General features: G+C 52.6%; 1 protein-coding gene across 3 annotated transcripts in view; it reads right to left on the reverse strand.

Annotated features, from left to right (window-relative positions):
• Positions 1 to 1,336: 1,336 nt before the first annotated feature.
• Positions 1,337 to 20,513, reverse strand: part of CPNE5 (copine 5) — an 87,187-nt gene continuing 68,010 nt past the window's right edge. For all 3 annotated transcript variants that reach the window (XM_031434815.2, XM_010994473.3, XM_064476450.1), the window contains 9 exons: positions 15,895 to 15,948; positions 12,675 to 12,736; positions 8,754 to 8,800; positions 6,923 to 7,104; positions 5,897 to 6,024; positions 5,529 to 5,631; positions 4,704 to 4,761; positions 4,196 to 4,269; positions 1,337 to 2,996 (listed from right to left, as the gene is read on the reverse strand). In XM_031434815.2, coding sequence (XP_031290675.1) covers positions 2,778 to 2,996; positions 4,196 to 4,269; positions 4,704 to 4,761; positions 5,529 to 5,631; positions 5,897 to 6,024; positions 6,923 to 7,104; positions 8,754 to 8,800; positions 12,675 to 12,736; positions 15,895 to 15,948 — 927 coding nt within the window. In that variant the 3' untranslated portion in view covers positions 1,337 to 2,777. The remainder of the gene's footprint in view (positions 2,997 to 4,195; positions 4,270 to 4,703; positions 4,762 to 5,528; positions 5,632 to 5,896; positions 6,025 to 6,922; positions 7,105 to 8,753; positions 8,801 to 12,674; positions 12,737 to 15,894; positions 15,949 to 20,513) is intronic.

Genomic DNA, 20,513 nt, shown 5'->3' on the forward strand with positions numbered 1-20,513 from the left:
TGGGTTGAACCAAGTCAAACTAATCTCTTTGCTATAGGACTAATCAGAGCCTCAAACATCCTGAAGGCCATTGGAACTCTCTGAGAGGGTCTCAGAGCAGGCAGTTTCTCAAAACCCATGCCAGTGTCCCGTGGAACACACCTTGGGAAAGAACCCAGGAGAGAAGCTACAGTGCTGAGCACAGTAAAGATGCTCTTGGTACCCTGGGGTAGTGACTCTGAGCCTCAGTTCCCCTGCCAGGCACGCATCTCCTCCCAACACTTTCCCATTGGCACCCAACGTGAGGTAAAAATGGGCTGATGGTTATGGGAACTTCCCTCTTCTCAAGCTGTGACCCCACCCGGTTTGCACTCAAAGAGGATCATAATGCAAGGCAGAGGGGCATCTAATTAAAAGGACAGCAGTGAATCAGTTCTAATTTACTATAAAATCACAAGAAGTAAGCAAGTCCCAAACTTTAGTATAATTAGTACCAACTTCTTGTGATGTGCAGGTTGGCAATGGCTGCCCAGAGGGCTAATCTGAGAGCGAACTTGCCCAGAGAATGGAGAAGTCCCCTTTCCCTGTGTTCCTGGTCCCTGATGGCCACAGGGATTTATATGTAAAGAGAGACAAGGAGGAAAGTGGTGTTTATTGTGCACTTAGTGCAGCAGGTCCTGTGCATGTCACACACTTCCTGCATACATATCTACATGTCACTCTGGCCACACAACAATCCTGCAAGGGAGGACTGACAGTCCCATTGCACAGTAACTCATCCTGGGCACATGTCCTGTGAGTCCAGCAGGCTGCCTCAGGAGCCCCCCTTTGGTGCCCACAGACCCTGACCCCTCCCCTACTTAATGCAGCTTCAACCATACTAGCCTCCATGCTATCCTTCAAACACACCTCAGGGCCTTTGCACTTGGTGTTCCCTCTCCTTGGAGCCCTCATACCTCAGGTTTCAGCATGTCTCCCTCTCTCATCTCAACCATCATCTCCTCAAAGAGGTCCTTCCTGACCACCTCATCTAAAATATCACCCTGTCACTCTCTATCCTCTTATTCTCTTATTTTTCTTCATGACTCTTATCATCTGAAATTATGTTATTTACCTATTTGTTTATGTGCTTATTGTGTTTCCCCTGTCCCTTATATGTCTCTGTTGTAGCTCTATGTAGAGACACGGCCTGTATTTTGTTCGCTGCTGCATCCCCAGTGCCTAGCACAGGTCTGGCACATAGTGGTTGCTCAGTAACTCCTTGTTGAACAAAAGAATGGAAGAAAAAGAGAGAGGAGAACCTGGACTCTGTCATGAAACAACATCTGCTATTTTTCACAGGAGAAAGGAAAACAACTTTAGTAAAAGAACAAAATTTACTTCAGTTTAAGGCAAATGCCACACAGAGACTGTCTCAGAGACGGGCACAGGACCAGACAGTGTAGAAACACCACCATCATGCATGACGGGAAGGGAAGCAGTGTCTGGCAGCAGACAGGGTGGGGCCTGGTCTCCACCCAGGCACGGGAGGTTCAGTGGGCTAAGGAGCCCCATGCGGCAGGAGAGACTGGCATGCATGACCTGCTCCGCATGTGGGAAAAGGCCGGGCAGCTGGGTGGACCCAGGGGTGAGATCATCTTTCTTGCCTTTCCCACAGCAGAGGCAGGGGCTTGGGTGCAGACGCCAGAGCCCAAGGCTGAAGGACCAGGGTTGGTTTAGTGTGATGTGATGGAACAGCGTGACCCTAGAGCCAAGACGGCCTTAAGGGGTTGCACTGGCAAGGAGGGGGGTGGGGGAAGCTGGGTGTGGGAAAATGGACTGTCAGGGCATCAGAGTTGAAGATTAACCCAGGCTCGTCTGATCAATCCTCTTGCCTTACAGATGTGGAAACTGAGACCGTAAAGGTAGACAGGCCTCGCTTGGGTTCCCACAGCAGGCAGGGGCTAGAGGCAGGACTCGCATCCTCTGTCCCCATGGGGTAGAGAGGCAGTGTGGGAGTGCTGGGGCTGGGCTGCTTTTTGCCCAGGCCTCTAGGTGGGCGGCAGAGGAGTGGGCACCAGGGACCCTGGGATGCCTCTGGGAGAAAAGGGGATGCCTGAAGCCAGGAGCCGACTGCCTGTGAGCCCAGATCAGGGAGAGGCCTGTGGATCTTTGTGTCTAGAACCAGTGTCATACTGGGCTTGAGAGGCACCAGAAAGAACCCCGTGCCTGAAAAACCTCCATCCCTTGTCCACTGTGTGACCTACATCCACCATTACAGCCTCCCCTTCATGGGTCTGCAGGACTCCCACTGCATGCAAGGGTTCCAGTGAGGGTTCACATGTTCGGGTACCTGTAAACTCAGCAGCCTCATGGGGTTCATTGGAAATAGGAACAGGATAGATACTGGGGTGGGGGTCAGGGGCCAGGTTTAAGAGTAGACACCACAGGAGGAAGGCAGGGAGAAGAGGCCTGGAGGTGGGAGGCCCAGCCCAGGCTTCTGGGTGATATACCAGATGGGATTACCCAGGTGGGCTGAGGGGGACCCCCATCGTCCTGATTAATATCTTCCTGGCTGGTCCAGAACCAGGTGTCAGGGAAAGAAGAGAAGAGAAGGGGCCCAGATCCCCACCTCTACCACCTGTACCTCCAGACTGGGTGTTTGGGCCATACAGGGAGAAGTCTTCAGAAGCCCCGCCCCTGGCCAGCTTCCCAGGCACAGGTGTTCCAAAGGCTGGGCTGGGTGGACTGTAGGGGGTCTGGGCACCCTGCCTTCCTTTCTACTGGACTAAACCCCAGCCATCTGAGCAGACCAGGCTTCAGATGTGCGTATGCAGAGGGGAAGCAGGGGGCGTGCGGGCCGGGGACTCGGGGGCCGAGTGCGCTGGGGCCAAGGGTGGGGAGCGAGGGCGGATGCCCTGCGCCTTCATGTAAGACACCAGCTGGTCCGGGATCTCAGCCAGCACGTCCCGGGCAAGGCGCGCCATGCTCAGCACGTGGTTGCCTGTGCGGTCCACGTAGTCCCTGAAGGGCACGAACTGTCCAGCGGAGAAGGCAGGGTCAGGTGAGGTCTCCCTCTGGACACCAGCCCCCCAAATCTCCAGGCCTGGGATCCTGTCCCACTCCTCCCCAGCCTCTGCTCACTTCACTCAAGCCCTCCCCCTCATGGTGAATTCCCTGAGGGGCTACTGTATCATAGTCATTGTTCTTTCATTCATTCAACAAGTAACTTATTGAACACCTAGTCCACGCCAGGACACACCATTGAACAAGATTCCTTAATCTCTGAAATCCTGGCACCAACCACATGCACTTAGCAGGCACTGAGGAAAAACTGAATGAATCCCATGGCTCCTGGAAAATGGGACCTCCAGGTCTCCTCTGACCTCTCCAGCAGAGCCCTCTCTCTGGCTCTTTGGCCCTGCTTCTCTTTCCTCTCTGGGCCAACTCCTACAGTCAGGCCCCTCTGGCATCCTCCCAGGGGTGGTCCTTCCAGGGGCGGTGGGGGGTCCACTTCTCCCAGCCCCCTGTGCCTCAGGCTCACTCCTGCTTCCAGGTCTTTGTATACACAGGTCCCACTTTCCAGGCGGTCCTTGCTCTGGTTTCTAGCCCCCTATCTTTAGTCTCTGCACCTGGAATGACCCTCCCTACCCTAATTTTTTTTTAATCCAGGGGGTATGGGGAATGTCAGTTCTTTTTTATTCCGAATCTCCTAAGCACTAGGAACTCAGTCTGCAAGAGATTCACAGAGGGATGTGCTTACTGAAGTGCGTTCTGGGGCTTGATTGGACAGGGATTCCCAGAGGACAAAGACCTGTCTGCTCCTTACATTCGCCATCCAACATGGAGATGCTAAGACACTGATTCAATCAACCGAGAAACGCCCATTCTTGGAAGGGGCTGCAGCAACAGTAAAGACACTTCCTCCACCTTCATGGGGTTGGCCATCTCACTTAGGAAGGCAGCCCAGCAGAAAACAACAGTAGGTGTGAGTAATTAGGTGTCTGTGTTCTGCAGGAGACCCTGGAGGCCTGAGGGCTCAGGGAGGGCTTGCAGAGCATTCCTGTCAGGACAGCACAATGCTAAGGGTGAGTCTCAGACATGGTAGAGAGGGGTCCAGCCCGAAGACTGACTCCTGTTTCCTTCTAGGCCAGTACCTACTGCCTCCCTCCAGGGCCCCTTTCCAGGGAGGTCAGCTCTGGCATTTTCTGTGGGGCAGGCAGGGTCTGGGCTTCACCTGGACAATGTCCCGCTCGGCCAGCTTTCCCCGGGAGGAGATCCGCACGTCATCACCATCCAGCTCCACCATGGCTGTGAGGGGAGGGAGGTAGAGGCACAGGGGTGGGTGAACTAATGGTGGGCACCTGGGCCTGGCAGGACAGAGACTGTTGGCCCAGAAGCCCACGTTAGAGATGAAAAAACTGAGGCCAGGAGACGGGAAGAACCCAACCAAGCAAGTCTCTGACTTCCAGCCCAGTGCTCCAGCTCCCCTACACTCTGCAGGCTCCCAGGTTGGAGGAGGGAAGAGGAAGGCGTGGCTCGGGGCCTCCTCCCCACAGCCTTAGGGTGTGGGCATGGGGTGCACACCCTGACACACCCCTCTCTGTGCAAACAAACGCACCCTCAACCCTGCCTGCTCACCCAGACAGTCGCACACACCTGGGCGTGAGCTCTCACTCTTTGGGAGGGATCATTTTCAAGGGCCTGAAGCCTCTGGGGAAACACGTAGGGGGATGGGGACTCACCGTCGAACTCCGCCTGGCCCACGCCGATGATGATGATGGACATGGGGAGTTTGGCAGCCTGGGAGACAGCATGAGCGGTGTGGGGTGGACCCAGCCAAGAAGGAGGTTATGGGACAGAAAGACGTGGGTCAAAAGAAGAAAGGCAGGAGGACAGGGAAGAAATGGAGGAGAAAAGGATAGAGACACACAGAAACACAGAAAAAGGAGGAAGAGAGAAGGGGAGGAGAGAAGGAGCCAGGAATACAGACCAAAGGAAACGGAGGTGGGGGCACCAGAGAGGAAGAGGGAATCGAAAGGGAGGGAGGCAGAGGGGGAAACAGGTCATAGGTCTGCTTCTGCAAAACACTCCCATTCCTTCTTCTGCCTCTGGGCCCCTATCGTGTGGGACATCTTTTATGTGGGCCTGGAGGGAGGACCAGCTGTGGCTGGGGCCCCTGTACAGGGAGACCACCCAGTAAGGGGAGCCATGTTCCAGGCCTCCCCCACTCTGGACTTTCTCTACGAGGCCAAAACGGGTTGGGTGGGATCTGGCTGGGGCAGCAGTCCTAGAGATGGTTAATGAGGGAGCGATGGGCGTCTGGAGGGAGTGGACCACCCAGGGTGATGAAGAGGTGGGTCCAGAGCTCACCAGCCAAATTCTTCATCAGCGGGCAACCCCTCCACATACCAAACCCTACTGCTGGCCCTCTAGACTCTACAGCAAGAAGCCAAGAGTGGTCCCAAAGAGGGCAGGGAGAACAGAAGCCATGCCCTAAGGGTTTCCCTAAAGGAAGGAGGGAAGCACACCTTTGGGCTCCCCATCTCTCCACCCCAACCCCTGCTCACGTTGACGATAGCCTCCTTGGTCTGCGCCATGTCCGAGATGACCCCATCCGTGATGATGAGCAGCACCGAGTACTGGGAGCCGTCCTGCACTGTGGCCGCATTCCTGGGGCGGGGCAGGGGCAGGGGCAGAGATCTGTCTGGCAGGGCTGTGGGCATGTCATCCCCACCCCTCATACAAGGACACTTAACACTTTGGTGGGGACAGCTCTTTGGCAGGGACAGCTCTTTGGCAGGAGGGGGTTTCTTTAGTGTCAGATCTCCCTGAAAAGTGGGGAAAGACGCTCCCTCCTGCCTTCCTGAGAGGACAGGGGTGGGAGGAAGCACCTTCTGAACTCTTGGGATGAGTGTCCAGTGACCTCCGCACTCACCTGGCCACATGGGTGACCACGGGGGCGAAGTTGGTGGGGCCGTAGAGCTGCACAGTGCGCAGGCTGTGGTGGTAGGCCTCCAGGATGCCATCAATGCCGCAGCACGAGGGGTTCTCCTGGTTGCCGTTCTGGGGGCACAGAGGGTGGGAGGCTAAGCCCAGGAAGGAAGGATTGCAGCTGGGTGGTCTGTGGGGGCAGAGTCAGGACGGGGGAGCCCAGCAGGCCTGGGGTCTCCTAGACTCTTCTCTGGTAGGGGCAGGGGGTGGGGGGTCAGGGAAGGGATCCTCCAGGGCCCATCCTGAAGGGCAGCGCATGCTCAGGGTAAGCAGAGTCCAGACCTGCTCCTTGCCCTACTCCCGGTCCCTGCTCAGACAGCTCCTTCGTCCCCCAACCCAGAGCCCTGACTGCTTCCCTTAGGGAACCTCTGGCAAACCCATCCCAAAATGACTGCATGGTCTGAGCTGCTCTGGAAGGGCCAGGGGCTGATCCATCCTCCTGTGTCCTGTGCCCAGCACAGTGGCTGGCACTCCACAGGCACTGAGGGACGCTGGCTGTGAGTGAGCCAGCAATGTACTCAATGTCCCCAGCTCATGGGAGGGAGGGAGAGGAGGTGGACTTAGAAGCCATCTCCACAAAGCCCTCATCTCAGCACCAACTCAGGGACTTCCTGGAATCACCTGCTATTGTCCATACCCAACCCACACCCCTTTCTCCTCATTTCTGGGGCCTCGGGGGATAGTTCAGTCTCACCTCCACCCCACCTCCACCTGGGTCTTGTTAGGAAAAGGAAGCCAGAGCTCACTGTGGGTGACTTCAGACACGGAGGGGAAGTGCTTGTGACCAAGGTGGGGAGTAGGTTCCTGGAACCTCTGATACAAGCCCTCCTCCCCACAGCAGGCAGCCTACCCTTTCAAAGGCTGCACCTTAAGTCCCCAGGCAGGGACGATGGGGAACGTCCCCCACCCCAGGCTTGTCACCACACCCCAGCCTGGTCAGCCCTCAGCCCTCTCTCCAAGGACCTCTTACCAGCGGGAACTCGTGGGACACCCTGCCATCAGGGGGCAGTTTGGCCCCAAAGCCGAGGGCAGGGAACATCTTGTCACTGTCATAGTGCTGAATGATCTCCCCGACGGCAGTCAGCGCCAGTGCATAGGCGTTCAGCTGGTAGGGGCTCATGTAGTGCAGGGACGTGGACTGCGAGGGGTTCCCTGTGACACAGGATGAGGGGACGGTGGCCAGCCTGGACACTCCAAGCCAAAGGGCTCAGAATATAGTTTATTTATTTACCCTCGACTCCTTTCTTTCTCTCTTACTGCACATTCAATCCTTTAGCAAACTGTGCCTGCTAGACCTTCGAAAGGTATCCAGAATCCCACCTGCTTATCCCCTCCTTCAAGATACCGCCACCGTCTGGCCTGTAGGATTATAGCAACCTCCTAACTGATCTCCCTGCTTCCACCCTTGTGCCTGCTGTCCCTCCATACTCGGCACACTAGCCTCAGAGACCCTGCAAACCTCAGGCAGCGAATCACACCTCTTCTCTTGCTCAAAATGCCCCAATGCTCCCATTGCACCCAGAACAAAATCCAAAGTCCTTATAAGGGCCCACAAGGCCCCACCTGATCTGGCCTCCAGTTACCTTTCTCCTCATCTCCTACCATCCTGTCACTCACTCAGTCCCAGTCTCTTGCCACTCCCACCTCAGGGCCTTGGCAATAGCAATTCCCTCTGCTCTGGGATACTTTTCCACAGATGTGCACATGGCTTGCTCTCTCACCTCTTCAGGTCTGTACTCCAGGGTACCATTCTCAACATGGCCTTCCCTGAGCGGCCTATTGAAAGTTACAGCCTCCCCCGGTACTCCCTACCCCACTTCCTGGCTTGATTTTTCACTACTATTGTCCATGTTTTAGTTACCTGTTTATTAATGAGAAGCAGTACAGCACAGACTGCCAACGTATTAATCCTCTCTTTACCTCCCCCTAGCTGTGTGATCTTGGATAGATGTTGGTTAAGAAACCACTCATCTGTTGAACTGAGGTAATAATAGTCCCTAACTCATAGGATTGTTGTGAGGATTAAACAGATGCTATTATCATAGCTCTCCTTATTGTTATCATTACTAAGGCCCCTCCCAGCTCTGACATCCCACCACTCTGTGACAGTAGGGCCTGCAGCCCTGAGAGGACACACCTGCAGAGGGTAAGACCTGGGCATTTTCTGACTGGCATAAAAATGAGCATTAAGCATGAATAACTAGGGTCCAGAACCCAAGGAAGGCTGTGATGTGTCCAATAGTGTAAAGTTTGGCATTGATTGCTCCTGGCCGCTTGGTCACAGCCCAACACTGGAGAAGGTCAGAAGACGGGAGGAAGTGGGGACAGCCTGAGCAAGGGGGACGACTGGAGCTGCTGAGCTGCATTCCTGCCCTCACTGAGGACCACAGAGCTCTGTCCTGACTCTGGTTCTCCCTTCCAGTCTGTGGGTTGGACTGCACAGGGGATGTGCAATTTGATGCTGTGAGGAAACACCTCTACTCCAGGGCTCTCCATAGGGCCAGAACAGCTGTCCCATTCCCCCAGGGAGACTGGGTATCCTTGAGGACAAGGCTGGCTCAGGGTATATGGGCCCAGAGCCCAGATATGTTAGTGACCATGATCCAATCTGGGGATACTTTCGCCACCTTGATTGTATCTTTGGTTCTCCAGGCTTAAGTTCCCTCTCTTCGGTGAGCATGAGTCCAGAGAGTATGGGAGACCTGCCTCCTAGCTAGAGTCAACCACCACAGCCCTGAAAAGCCCTCCCCTTTCCAGCCCCCCGGCCCTCATTCAGCTCCTCTGCCCATCCCCTCACTCACCATTGGAGGCCGTGAAATCAATGGCCACTGTGAAGTTGATTTGGGTCCTAGAAGAGGGAGAACAGCAGGCGAGTTACCTGGACAGAGGGAGGGCTGTGGGGAGGGTGAACCACACTGGACAGGGAGTGAGAAACCTGGCTCCCACCCCAGCCCCACTGCTTGCCAGGTGTGTAGCCTTGGTGAAGTTACTCATCTCCTTCTAGTTCTGGAAAACTGGAGTAGTAACACCAGCCACACCCTCCCCCAAAGGAGTGCTGTTAGCATCGAAAGAGTTAGGCAGTGTGAAAGCCCTCTGAAGATGATTATTTCTGTTGAGCACATGGCTGTGGCTACTTTTTCCCTTTCCAAACCCTGCCCTTTGGCCCACCTGAGGCCAGGGAAGTAGGGTCTCACTGTACTCCTGGCTCAAATTTGGAGTCAGATTCAGCGTTAAATCTTATTTGGCAAAAAAAGAAAGACAAATAGGCATTGTGCATCTCCTGAGGGAAGAACAAAACACCCCCCATTTAGTTGTCTTGCCAAAAAAATTGAACCTGAATCCAACGGAGCTTCCAGAACTATCTACCAGCTTACAGGCAACACAGAGGACAGAGGAATATGTTAAATGACACCATGGGGGATGCAGCCAGTAGAAGCCAGTCTGGGGGAAATTCTGTAGGGATGCCCGTGGATCAGCACCATCAGGATCACTTGGGGGTTTGTGAGGAGTCTCAGGCCCCCTGGAGACCTACTGCATCAGAATACCTTGGTGGGGTGCAGGAATCTTAGCAAAACTTTCAGGTGCTCGGGGGAACCACTAGATGACAAGATAATTATGAGACAAATCAATCAATTGCAATATATGGGTCTTGCCTTGATTTCTGATTCAAATAAGCCAGTTAAGAAACATTATAAGACAATGGGGGAAATTTGAACTGACTATAGTTGGTATTAAGGAACTATTCAATTTTTAGGTGTGATTATCGTACTTTGGTTACATTTTACAAAGAGAGAGTCCTTATATTTAAGAGATACATCCTGAAGTAATTGAGGGATGAGATATGATATCTGGGATTTGCCTCAAAATAATCAGAGGAAAGAGAGAGTGTGTGGAACAAGATCGGCCATGAGTTGGTATTTGTTGAATCTGACTGGAGGGTACTTGGGGCTCATTATATTTTTCTCTTCACTTACACGTGCATTTGGAATTTTTCCACAATAAAAAGTTAGGCTTTGAAGGTTCAGATTCAGGGTTAAAACTTTCTGAGGGTTTGGTTGTTCTAGATTCTGTGAAAGATGCTGATAGAACAAAGCTGACAAGGCACGAACCCCTGATAAAGTCTAGCTGTGGTTCTCACATGCAGTGAGAGTCAACAGGGGAGCTTCTTTAAAAAGATCCCACGGCCCCACTCCTGGGGATGCCAATTTAGTCGGTCTGTGATGGGGCCCCAGAATCTGTTTCTTCAATAAACATCCCTTGCCCTCATGCAGGGGTTCTAAGGAGGGGTTCTGGGATCACACTTGGGGAAACTGTTCTGGTGGCTCTGAGTTTTGGCTAGGGATGATGTAAGATGAGGCAGGGCTCACCTGACCTGCATTTAGCAGATGGTCCCTCTCAGAAACCACAGCCCTCTCTCCACTTGATCACAGCTGAGCTGCTGCTCATGGACCCTTCAATCCCCAGGAAGAGTGAGGGACATGGTTAGCAGGAGACCTAAGCCAGCATCTGCTGCCAGGTAGACCTCCCCACCCTCTTTCCCCCTCATCTGCTGCCTGTGGGCAGAGCATCCAGTAGACTGAAATCTCTGAGGGAGGAACCATAGGATGGCAAGAGCCTGGGTCCTTGCATAACTGTGTGGAGGACCTCCCCATCCATGCCTGCCACCCCACAAATGAAAAATAAGACTTTATTTGTATGAAGTCTTGAGGTCGGAGGAATTATTTGTTACAGCAGTTGACCTATCCTATTCATCTGCTGTTTGTTGTCAACTCTATGTGCAGAATACAGAGATTGTGTCTTTGTTAGAGGAAGGGAGACATCTGGAGGGTAAGAGCCCTGCTCCTGGGGCCACCCTTGGGAGGGTGGTTCTGGCTGGCAGGACTACAGCTGAGGGACATCACTGGCCTGGCTCTTCCAAATAAAGGGTGAGGAGGGAGGCAGGCTTGACTCCTTAAGTAGTCTTCCCCTGCTCTGGGATCTGAAATGGCTCAGGGAAGGAAGGGGCTGGAAAACAGGTATTTTTGTGGGAAAGTTACTCCCTTCAGGCTTGCCTTTCCTGCCTAAGGGCCAAACGCAGGCTGCTGAGCAACCAGCTTCATCTCTGATTCTGATGTGGGAGCAGAGGTGCCCATACCCTTCCTCCTGGGCCAGGTGGGCGAGGAAGGGAGGCCAGGGAGGAGATCTCTAGATATATGCCTGCCTGGACATGCACACCAGCCTCTTGCTTCCTGAAGCCAGCTTTCTCACTCAGGTTCTCCAGAGTGTGAGGAGAGGGGCGGGGGAGGGCCAGGGCTTGCAGCAGCCTGGCCTCCGTAAGCTCCTTCTGGATGAGACGATGAGACGAAGAGACGTCACAGCACCCAGCCCTTCAACTCCTTAGTCTCCATTACACCCCACCTAGTAGCTTCAAGGTGGGCAGAGCCAGGATTATTCATCACTATGGAAAAAATACAGCATTCGGTGACAGAAGAAACCCTGCCACTGGTTAGGCGTGCGGCCTCGGGCATGTTATGCAAAATAGACATAAACATCTTTACCCAGCCTGCTGGGTTCTTAAACTGGGGGAACTATGCAAATGAGAAGGATAAACAGGATGAAAATTGTTTGAAAATTATCATTGCTGAATAGGATAGAATGGAGCAGTTTTGATGGGGGAAGGGAGCAAGGGCAGAGACTGGATAGGCTGGGAGGAAGCGCAGGGAGGCCCCTGCATGACTGCAGGAAGGGTATGAGATTGGCGGGTAGAAAGAGAGCTTGAAACCTGGAAACTGTAGGCTCAAGGCAGCAGGGAGCATGTCATGGGAGAGTGAGTGTGGCTTCCCAGGGCCTGACTTTTCCCTCTGCCCTGGAGAACCAGGCAGCCAAGTGCCTGCTTGGCTGGGATGATCCTTTGGCAGCTGCCCTGCCTGTCTCCTTCCCAGACAGGTGTAATCACTCACCTGCCTGCACCTGTGAGTTCTAGGCTACCCACACCCTGCCCTGGCATCTGTCCTGGCAGGGAGCATGCTGGGCAGCACCTCACCTCAGAATCAGGCTCTTTTTTCTTGAGCTATTGGCTGGAGCCACCAGGCTGCTCTGCCCACCTCATCCTGGATGTTGACCCTTCTGGTTCTTCCTGCTCCTTAAACTTGTTTTTGACCATCCCCTGGCTCATCCCCCAAATCCTCCTACCCCTTGTATAAGTCTCTGATGATACTGGGCAGGCTAATTACTGACTCCACAGGTATCAGAAGCTCAGAGCAGGAAGGAACCTTAGAACTCACTATTTCCAACCACTTTGTGTGCCGAGGAGGAGAAACTGATGTCCAGGGAGGGAAAGTGACTTGTCCAAAGTAATCCAGCAAATTCACAACAAAGAGAGGCCTAGAGCCTGGGCCCCATGACTCTTAGTCCACGGCTCTTTCCGTCTGCCTAAGTCCTTGGGAGCTCTCTCTGTCACGGAGTCCCTACCACCTGAAGTCCCATCTCTGCACAGGAGCCTCACATGACCCAGGCTGGCCTCTGTGGCTCAGGAGCGCCCTCTGCAGCCCTTTAGATTCCAGGAAAATGCAGGGCTCTAGGCAAGTTTGAGCCCAGACATGGGGGTCTGCTCAGAGCCCAGGATCACAGGCTTCCCGCCAGGGCCTCAAAAAGGCCAGGTGGGACCAGAGCTGCTCATGTCAATGTGTGGGGCCCCTTCCCTCTCCCTGAGGCCAAAGAAACCAGGCAGTATCTCTCCTCACCCTCCTTTGATATAGTCAAGAAATGTGCACTCTGACTCCACAGCAAAGGAAAGCAGCGTGACCTTGAAAACAAAAAGGAGCTTGGTTAGTGGAAGAGCTTTGCTGACAGTTACAGGGCACTCAGCATGTGCCAGGTTTGCATACATCATTGCAAACAGTGAAAACAACAATTCTATGAGGTACTAATATTATCCCCATTTTACAGCCAAGGGAACTGAAGCTCAAAGAAGTGATGCATTGTGTCCAAGGATACAGCCAAGACATGGTCAGCTGAGAGAGGAACCCAGAGCCTGCACTCTTGACTTTGATGCCAAACTGCATCCTAGAAGAGCCCTGTCTCTGTCACTGGAGTACAGGCGCTCAAGCCAAGGAACTGAGTTTCTCCTAAGTGGACACCAGTGTGGAGGGGCGGGGATGCCTTCCTGACAAGGCCTAAGATCTGCCGATGCTGACGAGCTCCATGCTTCCATGTTCTGCTATTAATCCTGAAACGTGCCTCTTTGGTCTGCACTTGTTCCACCTCATCCCTCTAGAATCTCTTGATCTCTATCCTCTAAGGCGCAAGACTATCATAAGCAGCCTGTCCTGTCCCTGGAGGTAACTGAGTACCTGGGGCCTCCTCTCTCAAGCAGAGGCCTCTTGACCTATGCCCCTGGCAGTTCTGGCATCAGCTTTGCCCAGACAGGCAGCTACCTGGCAGCTCATTACGATAACGGTTTAGTATTGTGGAAACAAGTGAAAGCCTGGCAGCTGAAGTCAATTGAATGAGGCCGGATTGGGGCAGGGGGAGTTTTACCTATGTCAGGGAACTCCACTCTAGGATTTGGGGCACTCCCCAATTGGTGTAGATTCAGTCATCTTTATCAGCTCACTGGGTAAGCCAGGCAGGGCTTCTGCTTGACAAAACAGATGAGCCACTAGCCTGAATTAATGGGAGCGTCTGTGAGTACTGAGCTGGGCCTTGGAGATCCCTACCCACTGTGGTTATGGTCTTAGGCACCTGGATGGACTATGGCAGTGGCCTCTACACTGACTGATGATCATTAGACTTCCTGGGGAGTTTTTAAAACATCTTACCGCCAGAGTGAGGACCCCAAACCAATTACTTCACTGGGGAGGGCTCTGGCCCTGGATCTTTTTTTCAGTGCCTCACATGAGTCTAACCTACAGCCAGGGTTAAATCATACCCTCCAGGCCCTGGGATGAAGCAATTGCCTAACTTGCCTGGCCATATGGATTTACCCAGAGACTTGCTACTCAAAGTGTGATCCTCGGACCAGCAGCATCAAAACCACCTTGATGCTGGGTAGAAATGCAGATTCTTGGCATTTTAACAAGATCCCCAGGAGATGCTGGACATCTCCAGTAAGATATGAGAAGCACTAAATACAGATTCCTGGGCCCCAGCCTGGGTTTCCTAAAAGGGAACCCCAGAGAACTAGCCTAAGCACCTGCATTTTAGTAAGCCTTGAACCCTGAGTGATTTTTTATGGTAAAAATAGGGAAATGCTGGAGCAAGGCGAAAGTCGGGAGACCTCGGCTGGGTCCTGCTCTGTCCCTAACATACTATGTTCACCTGAGACAAATCACATTCTTCTCTGGGCCTCAGTTTCTTTATCTCTAAAGTAAGAAAGCTGGATGAGAGCAGTGGTTTTCAAACTTTTTTTTTTTAGATTGTACATCTAATATTTCTCAGCTGGGGAAGGTGCTGCCTCCCATAGGGGCATTTAGGAATGTGTGGGAGAGCTTTGGGGGGTCTCATGATGACTGGGGCTCTACTGCTAGCTATGGGCTGAGGCCAGGGGTGCTAAGCATCCCACCAGGTATGGGGAAGTCCTGTGAGAATTATTCTGCCCCAAATGCTGACAGCATCCTCACTGAAAAACACTGCAGCTCTGGACAAAGGAAATACTACTCGAGCCTGTGTGTGAAACAGTTACAATCAGAGAAGTGGTGGTCAGCCCGCTGTGAATGAACAGAGTACTTTACAGTATACAATCATATCTTCCATATGTCTTTCACAGCTACCCTGTGCATTTAGCAGGGTAGGGATGATGTATTAGCCCCATTTTACCGATGGAGAAAATAAGGTTCCTCGCAGGAACCCCAGAGCTCCCTGACTGTGGCCTCTTCTAGTCTGAAGTTGTAGTGGGCCTGACTCAAATGACTACATTTGGCTGATGCGGCCGTGGTCTTCTAGAGTGGAAGGGGCATGAAGGGTACAGACTCAGGTACGTTTGCACTGCAAAGACATAGGCTTGTTCTGTAAATGCACTGGTGGGCTCCACCTCAGGGCCTTTGCATAAACTGATCCCTACAACTAGAATTCTTTTTCCTCAATATCCTCAATACTTGCTTCCTCACCTTTAAATCTCTGCTCAAATGTCACCCCAGTGAAGCTTTCCTTGACTACTTTATATAAAATAATAGTTTTGTCTCTGGCATTCCCTGTTCATTTGCCGTATTATACTTTTCCCCCAAAGCACTCACAATCGTCTGACACACATAGGTATATGTGTGCATATATTTTTGTTTTTTTCTTCCCCAGGAGGGAGGAGAAACAGGAGGGCATGGATTTGGGTCTGTCTTGTTTCCAGCTGTATCCATTGTGCTTTGAACAGTGCCTGGCACATGGTAGTAATCATTTGTTGAAGAAATGCATGAATGTCCTGAAAATCAGCCCCAGAAGCCACTGGGCCAGTGTGATCCCAGGGTGGTCATGGTTAAGCACAGGCAGTGCCCACGGCAGCTGCCAGCTCTGAACTTAACCATTGTGCTCCCTGCCGTCTCCACGACTTTCTAGCTCTGTGACCTTGGTTGAGTCACTTCCCTATCTGTGGCCTTGGTTTCCTCTTGCACAACAAGGGGATGATAGTGTCTGCCTCTTAAGGAAACAACCTGTGAAAAGCACCTAAATGGGGAATTTCCCAGAGTAAGGGCCCAATAAATGCGACTTCTTTCCCTCTTCCTGCAGGAAGTCCCAGTGGGAGTTTCTCTCTGGGTTTTCTCATTCTGTCTCACAGAGCCTGTTGTGTCTCCTGCACCATCTACCCCCTGGGCTGTTGCTCCATCGGCCCCACCCCTCCCCACCCCCCACCCTCCAGGCCTGGTTCCCACACTCTGCAGGAGCACACACAGAGACATGCATGACTCCTGCCACCAGACCTAGCTCAGGGCTCAGGATGTCTACACCCGCTGCAGAGAGGGTGTGGATACTCACCGTGCCAGAATTCACGTATTTCTTTTTCTTCATTTTCTTTTTTGGGTTTACTACCTGCAGAAAAAAACAGTTGCCAGGTAAGAAGGAGCGTTTCTAAGCATTCAGGACTAACCCTTGGGTGTGGCCCCAGCCCCAGCAAGCAGAGTGTGAGAGGTGAAAACCAGGGGTCTGGGGGGAGGGGGGTTCAGGGAGGTTTTGTGAGAGACCGGTACATAGATTTATGCAACTGAGCTCACGATTAGACGGTTAGATGGATATCCCACGACCAAACACACCAGGAATAATATTTACTTAGCCTTCTCTCCCACTGCTCCCCTAAGCACACCCTCCACCCTATGCAGCCGAAGGAGGCTCGATATTGTAAAGGGGACCCCGTCCGTGCCTGCCTCCGAGTGTTGGCTCAGACTGCTCTGAAATGCCCTCCCTTCCTTCCTCCACCAAATCCAATCCTCCCTACTTCTCCTTTGAGATCCAGCCCTAGGGCTGCCCTGGGGCCTTTAAGGCTCCCCCCCACCACCACCACTACCACCACCACAACCACCCTTAAACTGCAGTTAGAACCACCTTAACTGTTCTTCATGTACAAGCTTTAATTCCAGAGCTATCATCAGAGAATACATCACAGGGCTAGGCAGAGAGTAAGTGCTTAAAAAACGCTTCTTGGTGGGCTACTCACTGGTCTCAACTGGGGGTGATTTTTGCCTCCCAGGGGACATTTGGCAATGTCTGAAGATATTTTTGGTTGTCACAACTGGGGGAATAGGCAGAGGCAAAGGCTGTTACTAAAAATCCTACAACACACAGGACAGTCCCCCACAACAAAGAATCCTCCAGTCCAAAATGTCAGGAGGGCCGAGGCTGAGAACCCCTGGACTGCGTCGGGAGGAACACCTTCCCCTCTGAGTCCTCCATGGGTCTTCCGCACGTACTGCATTTGTTCTCTAATTTGATCCTCACCAGCTGTTTTGTTTTTTATGTGGGACAGCCAACCTTTTCCTAATCTCCCCTCAAAGTAAGGTGGTTTTCATACCTGCTCTGTCATCTGTAGGTTTCTGGTGAACTCACTTTCCCTCTCTCTCATCTCCTGTTTTTGCTGCAGGGGCAGCCATCTTAGGATCCACTTCTGGAGATAAGGAAACTAAGGCACAGAGACACCACCTAAGTGGTGGTGTTTGCCTAAGGTCACACAGCTGGCCTGGGTAGGGACAGAATTAGAAACCAAGTTTCTGCCCTCAGGCCAGTACTGCCACCTTGATAACAAATACAACCACATTCCTTCACAAATATCTATGGGGTGGGGTACCAGTTCTTCTCCCACTCCAGCTGGAAAAAGAAGATATGTCCTTGGGTGATAGGTGACAAGGGCCACCAAAAAGGGGGTGTCAGAAATGTGAAGGGAGTTGGAGGAAGGACAGAGCATTCCAGGTGGGAGCATCACTGAAGGCTCCATGGAACAGGCGATATTGAAGGCAGATGTTGAGGGACAGGAAGGATTTGGGCATGAAGAGATGGAGGGAAGGCATTCCAATCAGAGGAGATGGGGGGCTGTCAGGGAGCACAGAACTGGGGTCCAGTTTGATTGCAGAACCGCAGGGGTGGAATAGTAATTGGACTGGCCTTTAAGATAGCCTAGAATGCCAACCTAAATGTCTGAACATTACCCAGCAGCCAGGAGGGAACGCTCATAACCTGTAAGCTATTAGGGAACATGATCACAGAAGGCTCTAGGATGTTGGGACCTGATGGAGCTGAGTACAAGGGGAGAGGAAGGAGGGACATCCAGGGCTTCTGCCTGGTTCTGCTACCTAGTAATTGCGTGACCTTCCCCTGTGCTTCAGTTTCCTTATCTGTAAAATGGAGGGAAAAAGTACCTACTTCATAGAAAGGTATGAGGATCAATACAAGTAAAGTGCTTTGGACAGGGTCTGGAATGCAGTAAATACTATGTAAGTGTTAGCTGCTATAATTTTTTATTGCTACTACTACTATTACCACCACCACCAGTCCAGGTGAGAGGTAGAGGGTCTAGAGGGTGTTGGAACAGGTCCTGAGCTATGGCAAAACAGCACCGTCATGAAGTGACCACAGATCTGGGACTCTAGGTGTGGCCCTGGAGGCAGGAAAGAGGAAGGGGTCAGGGGTTACCAGGCAGACACAGAAGGAAGGAAGAGCTGGATTTCAGGTACAGGAGGGAAGTTCAGGTGGTAGGGCTGGCAAGCTGTACAGGTGGAAATTAAGGGCCAGGGAAGAGAAGCCCAGAACCACCTCAGAGCCTCCATGGGCATGAAGCCACCCAGATGACGCAGTGCTAACTGACACATTCGTGGGATAGCAGCTCCCTAGCAGGCTATTGAGATGAGAGTACATTGCAGCCCCAGTGCCACACTGTGCCTCCATTTCCCAATCTGTCCTATGAGGGTGTGGAACTATGAGAATTGACTGCATCTCAAACTCCAAAGTAGCCCTCCCAGCTGAGGATAATGAACATGGACTCTTGGTGGGGGTCTAGGCGTCGCCCAAAGACCTGGCCACAAGCACATTTCTTTGAAGTCTTCTCTGTTATCTTTAAATTAGCCTGTACTCCACATTTCCACTCTCTAATTATAACTGTTTTAATATTAAAGCAATGATTTGTTCTCAGATCTTCATGTGAAGTGGGCACTGAGAAAGCATCCTGTTTGTTCTGGGGTTTCATGCACCACCCAGCACACCCCTTCCCCCATGTACCAGCCTCTCCAGTCCTAAGCGGCTGCACCCGAAGCTCCATGCAGGGGACCAGCGCACCCTAGAGGCCAGCCCTGCAACATCCCAACTCCTGGGCTGGAGTTCTAAGCCTTCTCTTTTCCCTCTCCTCACCAACCCAGGGTCCCCAGGGCCTGCAGGGCAGGTCTGGAGTCTGCCCTCCTATGCAAAGGGCCACTGAGTGGCTCCCAGGCTCCAGGAGCTGTGCTGGCTCTGGACACAATGGTGAGGGAGACATCACCCCCATCCCTGAGGACATCATGGTCTTTGAGGAAGAGGGTGGTGAGGGGCACAGGAGCACCAAGGACAGGCATCTATTTCAGACTTTAGGGTGGGGTAGGCGTGCAGGTGGAGACTTCCTGGAGGAAGAACATCAAAGGGAGTCTCCAAGGCCGAGCAGGCCCAACCAGGTAAAGGAGAGCAAAGCCCCAGGGGAGGCACCAGCATGAATGAACCACAGAGACTGAGCCAGCATAGATCAGGCTTCACAGAGCCTCAGGTGGTGTTATGGGGCTGAAAGTAGGGGTGGGCAGAGGGAAGGAGACAGAGCTGGACCCTAGGGGCTCCTAGAGGTGTGACTTGTGCTGCTACTGATACACCACCCCCCACCCAGGTTGCACCTAGACTGCAGTCACTGGTGTATGGCACACATGTGAAGGAGCTTGAGACTTATCTCATAGGTAACGGACCCCGCAGGACCTCAGCTAGGGTGGAGGCTGTGCAAACCAGGCCAAGGAGCTGGGTGAGATGTCCAGCTAGGTGTTAAGCAGGGCAGCAATGTGGTCAATTACCATGTCGGAGGAGTATTTGGGTTACCAAGTAGAGGATGGAAGGAGGCGGGAAGGCCATTAGGGGACTGTTGCAAAGCCCTCACACAGGGGAGATGGTGACAGTGGGGGTGGAGGGGAATGAAGAGGACAAATGTCAGAATATACAGGTGGTAAGAGGAGTGGGGTTCCATCGTGGACTGGGTGTGGGGCGAGGGGCAGGAGATGTCAAGGATGCCTCCTCGGATGCCATGGCCCCCATGATGACAGTACAGAAGGAACTGGCTGGCCAGGGGAGAGAGGAGGGTTGTGGGGGACTTTAGCCAGTGCACTCACTTTGGGAAGGCTAAGTCTGAGGAGTGGCCAGCAGGCAGCTGGGCATACGAGTTGGATACCCAGGCTGATGCCAGGGCCTGAGATAAGGATGTGGCAGAACACTGTTCTCTCTTCAGGAAGTTCTGACTCTAAAAAGACCTTCCTGAGTCCAAACTGACCTCCCAGTGTTGCCCTCCATGGTGCAAGGCCTGCCTTGGGGCTGCCAGAGTTTAATTCCTTTTCCACCTGATGGCGTTTCCAATGTGTGAAGACAGCACTTCTGCTTACCAGCACTGTAGCTTCTCTTGTTGATTGCAAGGGAGCAGGGATCAACCACTGAGAAATGAGTAATCTGACCTCCTTTGCTTTAAGCCTGAGAGATCATGGCCTCGTCTGAGCCTGTCAAGAATCCTTAGAAGTCAAGCTCCAAGAGATCTGACCCCTTCCCTTCACTTCCCTAAAAATCTCCTTAAAAGAGTCCAGGGAAAGATGGAGCCTGCTTCTCTCTGCCTGGGTAGGGGACAGGGACAGCTCTGTCTTTTATCCTTGCAGAAAACAAAGCAATTATCTGTGAGGATCAGAGCTCTTTCAAAGAAATTTATCCACGGTCCATCCTCACAAATAGCCTTGTTCTATTGAATTCAGTGTGGATGTATAATAAGCACCCACTGTGTGCACAACAGGATGCAGGCCAATGTGAATAGAGCAACAGAAAGGGCTACCACTTTGTCTGCCCTTGGGGAACTTCAGTCCAGCTGGAACACAAGACCATCCCACTTAGAACAGATACAGGCT

The sequence above is a fragment of the Camelus dromedarius genome, chromosome 19 (genome assembly GCF_036321535.1).
Source record: "Camelus dromedarius isolate mCamDro1 chromosome 19, mCamDro1.pat, whole genome shotgun sequence".
In the NCBI taxonomy this organism is placed as follows: domain Eukaryota; kingdom Metazoa; phylum Chordata; class Mammalia; order Artiodactyla; family Camelidae; genus Camelus; species Camelus dromedarius.